At 45.8% G+C, this 7,053-nt stretch overlaps 1 protein-coding gene across 6 annotated transcripts in view; it reads left to right on the top strand.

Moving 5' to 3' along the window:
• The first annotated feature begins 807 nt into the window (after positions 1–807).
• NNT (nicotinamide nucleotide transhydrogenase) overlaps positions 808–7,053 on the top strand; it is a 97,124-nt gene continuing 90,878 nt past the window's right edge. Inside the window, exons 1-2 of one of the 6 annotated variants that reach the window (XM_009208384.4) lie at positions 808–889; positions 6,714–6,917. In XM_009208384.4, coding sequence (XP_009206648.3) covers positions 6,767–6,917 — 151 coding nt within the window. In that variant the 5' untranslated portion in view covers positions 808–889; positions 6,714–6,766. Of the gene's footprint in view, positions 1,034–1,089; positions 1,181–1,270; positions 1,439–2,352; positions 2,823–6,713; positions 6,918–7,053 lie in introns of those variants that run through there. The other 5 variants (XM_009208381.3, XM_009208385.4, XM_009208386.4 and 2 more) reach the window with 5 other exon arrangements.

Below are 7,053 nucleotides of genomic sequence, written 5' to 3'. Positions count from 1 at the left end.
GAAGTAAATTGTGCCCAGTTGGGAACCACGAATTATTAACCCTAAAAGACAAAGCAGCAACTTCAGACCCCTACAAAAAGTTTTAAATCAATAGTTGAAAATCCTTATCCATTACTAATCCCACTTCATTGTACCTTTAGTATCTGGTAACCCTCCCTATGGTCACACTTAACTCGGCTCATTATTATTTTAAAACATGGGGCTGTGTCATTTCCTGTCTGTGAGTTTGGACTGCAGTGGGAATCCATTAGTTGAATGACCTTCTGTGTAGGTTAATCACAAGACAAGTTCTCAAACTAAGGGTTTCCCTGCGGCTCCTTTCTTTTTAAAGATTTGGAATACCTGTTCTGCTTATGCCTTTTAGAGTCATAATTATTTTACTTGTATCAAAATTTCAATTAATAGAAAGAAATGACGTTACTGACACTTCATGATGATTAAGTTTTGGGCAAGTGAACCATTTTACACTCTGTTTTTTTATTCCTCCCACTTTTAGTCAGCATACACCTGCAGAATAAGTAACAGAACTGTGTGAAAAGAACGACTAGGTCATTACGGTTAATAGTTTTACAAAAACAGCCAAGGCCTGGTCTGGAAAGCTCACAACATCCACCCGGGGTGCTTTCCAGCCTCGGGGATATTCGTACTAGCAGTGACACTAGCCAGCTTCCTCTAGGCTGGCTCTGGTGCTGGAAGACAAGCACGCAGATGTGTGTTACTTTTCAAGCCTGGACATTGTTTCTGAGGAATTTAACTCCACCTCTCCTGCCAGAATGGAAAATCAACGCCCCCATTCCCGCCCTTCACCAACCCTTCTCAGCCTGCCCCTTTCCCTTGCGTCCTCTCCTGTTACAGAAGTTCTGATTTTTCCTAGAGAGCTGGAGGAAAGGCAGGTACCACCCAGAGTGGAGTTATATTACCTGTTTCTTTGTTATGATGGGACCCCAGAGAGGAATTCACGCTTTGTAACTGGTTCTTCAGGGGGAGAAGCAAATGTGTCCCTGAGAACTTCAGCTGCCGCGTTTGGTTCCAGGTTTGATTGACAAGGACTGGCGGAGGGAAAGAGCGGAGGCGGGGCGGGGGGCCGCGGGCCGAGGCAGAGACAAAGAGGTTTTGGCTGTTCCCGAGAGTGGAAGGGCCCCTGGGGGTACCTAGCCTTTGAACTCAAAGAGGGCATTTGGTGAGGTCGCCTTTTGGTCCGGAGAGCGCGCGGCGATCGGGTGGAGGGGGCCTGGCGGGAAGAAAGCCGGGACCGGGAAGGGGCGCGGGCCGAGGTGGGAGCAGAGCTGCCGTCACGTGGCCGCCGGCAGCTGCAGAGTTGGGGCTGTTCTTCCGGGTTGGAGGCTCAGCGCCGCGGGGCCCAAGCCCGGGTCTGCCAGCGCAACGTCCCCTCGCGGCCCGCAGGGCACAGCCCAAGGCTGTCAGCCTCCCGGCCCAGGTGAGCGCGGCGGCACTGGCGGGTGCGGGCAGCTGGGGCGCGCGCCTAGGGCGCAGCTGGGAAAGGGGCTCCGGCCTTCCCTGAAGACCACAGCCCTCGCCTGGAGAGAGACCTGTCAAAGAGCAAAGCGGGGGCGGGGTCGGCGGTGTCCTGGGCACAGGGTGCACTGGGGTGTCCGCAGGCCGCAGGCTTAAATGGGGAAGAAGAACCGTGCCTCTTGGGGTCCCTTTCTCGTCTCCTGCTAGGGAGATGTCGCAGGGAGTGGGCGGGTGGATTTGGGAACTGGGCCCCCGCAGAGGGGCAGGGAATGAGGCGGCAGCTGTGCAGGTGCAGATATTTGTAGCTTTGGGGGACAGCGAGAGTCGTACGGCGTCATTTCGGCCTGCAAGATGGGGGCTGGTGGAGAGGGAGGTCATAGAGGACTTTCGATGGGCGGTTCACCCAGAGAGGTGGCAGCTGGATGCACCTGAGGTATCCTTGACCCTTGAGGGAGTTCGGAGAGGGTGTCCAGCTGGGGACATAGGAGATTGCGAGCACAAATTGTGAGTGTAAGTCGGGGCGGTCTGGCGGTGGTGGTTGCAAGTTTCTGGGGCCTAGGCTGGTGAGGAGGAAGAGACAGCGGAGAGGGCGACCTGGGCAGAGCTAGTTCAAACTCAACAGCCGGAATGACTATTTGCAGCCCTGGCCAATCGGCTTCCTAGGGAGGTTATAAATAGCGGTCTCGTGCAGATGCCAGTGGGTGGCAGTTAGTTGCTGAGCAAGGGGCGGCACCGGTGGCAGTAGCCGTGACACCGGTGGCTTTGGGTAAGGTCACGGCGCCTGCTAGCTGAAGCTGGCTCAGTAGGGTATTGTGTCCTTGCTGGTATGTCTCGCTTTTAAAAGCGTGACTTGTTTATGGTTGCCGGTGTCCTTTATTCACCCTGCGGTGCTGGCCAGTCCTTAGGTGGTCTGTTTGTCAGGAGTCTTGTAGGACAGACTTATTCGGAACAGCGCGTGGGGCTTAGGTGCCTACCTACTCTTCTTATTTAAAGTGTGCCCCTCATCTCCATTGTACCCCTTTTATTTGCAAACCTTGACTTTTTATTAACAGACAGTTTAGGATCACCTTCTTTCCAGCAGGTGCGCTCAGGCTGCTTACCTTTGCTGATAGAATCAGTTTTCCACAAGGCTACACAAACATTTCCTTTTCAAAGGAAATTTTCTGAAAATCCTTGGAAAATGTGCTCAATAGGTACTTAGGCTTAAGGTTACCTAGCCCTATTCATTCATTCAGTCAAAGATACTGACTTCCTCTGTGTTATGCAAAGCACTGGGGGAGAAGTAATACCAAAGTGAATATAACAGCTCATAAGGATATTCTCAATCCTGGCAACAACCCTGAGAGGTAGGTGCTGTTATTTTATTTTTTCAAGTCTTGCTCTTTTGTCCAAGCTGGAGTACAGTGGCACAATCATGGCTCACTAGAGCCTGGAACTCCTGGGCTCAAGCGATTCTCCCACCTCAGATTCCCAAGTAGCTGGGACTTCAGGCTTGTACCACCATGCCCTGCTAATTAATTTTTTTTTTTTTCCAGCAATGGGGGTCTCACTATGTTGCCCAGGCTAGTCTTGAACTCTTGGCCTCAAGCAGTCCTCCCCACTAGCCTCCCAAAGAGATGGCATTATAGGCAAGCCACCTTCCTGGCTGGGTGCTGTTATTCCCCATTTTAAAGTTAAGGAAATTAAGTACAGAGAAGTTAAGTGACTTCCCAAGGTCACACAGCCAATAAGTTGTAGAGTGGGGGTTTCCAATCCACAGATCCGGAGCTGACTCTCTTAAATATCTGTAGTATCCTCCCTCTGTAGGTTGGGTGCTTGCCCTCAAGGATTTTAATATCTAATAGGGGAAATAGCCCATATAAGTTACATTAAACATACATATGAAAGCAATGCTAAAAATGTTGTGTTTTCTTTCCCCCCTAATTTTGACTTATAAAGTTTTTTTCTTATTGCTTCAAAGCCACAGGAGCACATGGATAAATGAGAGCTTTACAGTGAAGATGGAGGAAAATGTGATGATTAAGATGGAGTATTATCTTTCATATAAACCTGTACAGGCCAATGATAAGATAGCTTAAATATTCTCTATCTTTCAGGGCCATTTGTATTTGGTTTAGACTTAGTGATATGTACTGCTCTTGCCAAGAAATGACCTCCTGATCTCTGCCATGTATGTTCATAGTTGAATCAAGTGGAATTTTTCACAGAAATTGGCCTATGAAGGCTTTTCAGCCAGGGATCTGCTGAACATCAAATTACCATTTTCCAAGTCGTAGGAACAAATTTTCCAGATTTCAGGCCATGAAATAGGACTTCAGTTTTATAACATTACAAAGTCTCATCTAATCGTAAAATTTCTAGAGCCTAAAATGGCCTTTGAAACCTGTGCTCTTTTTATAGTTGAGCTAACTGAGGCACGGGGAGATTCAGGTTGAACAGTAAGTGAGTGGCAGATTCGGGCAATACAGGACTCTATAAAGCTCACTTCACTCTTTTGCTGATGAGGTCTGGGAACTCTTGGTCAGCCCTATAAAAATGGTGGTTGTTGGGGAGTTGGGATGATCCAAGAAGAGAAACTTGGGTAAGCAGGGAGGTTGGGATAGGAGTAGGTCACTCAGTAACGGTAGGGGAAAAAAATCTCACTCAAGACAAGAATAATCTTTTACACATCTTTGCATCTCCCTTAGTTCTTGGTGTAGATTCGGTAGAGGTTTTGAATATGTAGCTGAATTTTGAACGAATTTTCTCTTTATTCTCAGCCATGATAACTCTAGATGTGACCCATGAATGAATGAGTAGGGTATTTCTGGGACTTGAGAATACTTTAGGACTGAAATAAAATGACATGATGTGTGGAAACACTTTGAATATGTAAAACTGTCTGTCCAAATGCAAAGAATTATTCATACATATTTTTAATTGCATGCCAAAACACATCTTGCATTCTTTCTTCCTTAGCTATTTTTCATTTGATTCTCTTCATCTCAAATGGCTTTCCCTTCCTTTTCTGAGCTCTCAAAGAGGACACAATCTCATTCTTTGATCCTTCAAAGGACTCTGAGCTTGTGTTACTCTACTTTGTAGTATTATTATTTGTTGACTTCTTATCTCCAGGAAAATTTCAGTTTGATTCTACAAGTGCTTCTTAATGGCAAAACTCCGTCCTTGGTATATATTTGTTGAATTAAGGGGCATCTTATGAATAAATGCTCTCTGGATTAAAAATTTCCATTACCAATGATGCTTTCTGGTACTTTAAAGATGTTTCTTCAGGGAGTTGTGGCAGCAGGTTTTTTTTTTTTTTTTCTTTTGAGACAGAGTCTTGCTCTGTTGCCCAGGCTGGCAGGCTGGAGTGTAGTGGCATGTTCTCGGCTCACTGTAACCTTTGCCTCGCAAGTTCAAGTGATTCTCCATTCCTTCTCCTGGGCAATGAGTCTCAGGAGCTCTCCACTGAGCACCTTGTGACCCCCACCACTGCCTACAAGAGAAAACCTCCTTTAACTGTAACTTTCCACCACCTACCCAAATTCTATAAAACTGCCTCACCCCTGTCTCCCTTTGTTGACTCTCTTTTTGGACTCAGCCCACTTGCACCCAAGTGAAAATAAACAACCTTTTTGCTCACCCAAAGCCTGTTTGGTGGTCTCTTCACATGGATGGATGCGCGTTACAATGCCCGGCTAATTCTTTGTATTTTTAGTAGAGATGAGGTTTTGCCATGTTGACCAGGCTGGTCTTGAACTGCTGAGCTCAGGCAATCCACCTGCCAACACCTCTCAAAGTGCTAAGATTACAGGCATGAGCCACCATGCCTGGCCAGTGGCAGCAGTTCTGAAATTAAAAATGAGCTAAGTCTTTCTCCCTCTGGAGTCTGGAAGAAGGTTTACGGAGCCTACTAGGATCAGGTGCTCAGTCCCGTGAGGGTCCACATGATGCAGCAGAACTTACAGGCAGAGTTAGCAGTGTTAGCTGAGTTAGCTGATAAAGTTCTAAGTCCTTGGCTTCTTTCCATTCCTTTTTGTTTTTTTTTTGAGACGGAGTCTCGCTCTGTCACCCGGGCTGGAGTGCAGTGGCGCAATCTCGGCTCATTGCAACCTCTACCTCCTGGGTTCAACCGATTCTCCTGCCTCAGCCTCCCGAGTAGCCAGGATTACAGGTGCCAGCCACTAGGGCTGGCTAATTTTTGTATTTTTAGAAGAAACGGGGTTTCACCATGCTGGTCAGGCTGGTCTTGAACTCCTCACCTCGTGATCTGCCCACCTTGGCCTCTCAAAGTGCTGGGATTACAGGCATAAGCCACGGTGCCTGGCTTCTTTCCATTCTTGAAAGAAAGAAGAGAAAGGTATGGAGGACCGTTGGGAATTATGGGGACAGCGGGAGTGCCTTTCATGCATCCCTGGGGATCTACTGAGGAATGTGGTGGAGGTGGAGGTAGTTCCTGAAGCCTTAGTAACAACAAAATCCAGTGACACTTCACCCAGCCTGGTTAGAACTGGCAAAAAGTGGCCATTTGTGAGAACCACTGACAAAAGTGTTCATAGTTACGGCCACATCTGCAAGCACAAGCCTATTTGATAAAGATACTATGGAATTTTTCTTTCTTTCTTCTTTTCTTAGAGTCATATGTCATGCGTGTTTAATTTTCTTGAGAGGTACACTTGGCAAACATGAATCTTGTGTTCACTCACTCAGTCAGCCTCAGTTCAGAGGTCTCAGTGGATAAGCATCCTGCTGCACTGAATAGGATGTCAGAGTATTCGGTATGACCTGGTGGCTAAATATAAGTCACCATTGTACTGTACAGTATTTTAGGTAATTTAAGGGAAATTCAAAGGTAACTGAAGTACATGCACTTTTTGCTGGACATGCTGACTTAGAAGATAACTTTCATGTAAAATATGACTTGATTCTGTAGCAATATGTGTGTGTATTTAAGCTTTCCAGCTACATTAAGGATCAAATAGATTATATGACCTAGGTTTGGAATTGAATAGTGAGTTTAGAACTCCAATTTTAGTGGGAAAATGGATTCCAAGTTTCAAATGCCTGAACTGGAAAACGAATTTTGAGCATCTTCTGTAAATAACAAACTTGGCAAATAAAATTCTTTGTACATGTCTACATACAACTGTTATATTTCAAACTCTTTAGCTTAGTATTTTAAAAATGTCTTTCATGTTTAAAAGACAGATAGTTTTTTTCTTGGCATATAAACATCCTATTTTCTTTTTTCTTAGTGATTTGCCTTGAAGGAAACTGGGGAGTCAGAAAATTGGGAACTCATATCAGCATGGCAAGCCTACTGAAAACACTGGTGACTGGCTGCTCGTGTCCTTTACTTAGCAATTTGGGGTCCTGTAAGGGTCTACATGTGAAGAAGGATTTTTTACGAACATTTCATACTCACCAAGAACTGTGGTGTAAAGCGCCTGTAAAACCAGGTAAAGTCTCACTTCAGTGATTGTAAATGAAACCTTCAAGTCATAGGAACTAATAGATCTGATGATCGATAAAAGGAAAAGCCATGTAGTGTTTTTTTGTTTTTTGTTTTTTTTTCTGAGACAGAGTTTCGCTCTG

This window comes from Papio anubis, chromosome 5, assembly GCF_008728515.1.
Source record: "Papio anubis isolate 15944 chromosome 5, Panubis1.0, whole genome shotgun sequence".
Taxonomy (NCBI): domain Eukaryota; kingdom Metazoa; phylum Chordata; class Mammalia; order Primates; family Cercopithecidae; genus Papio; species Papio anubis.
The sequence above is the reverse complement of the archived record's forward strand: the minus strand, read 5'-3'. Positions and strand labels throughout refer to the sequence as shown.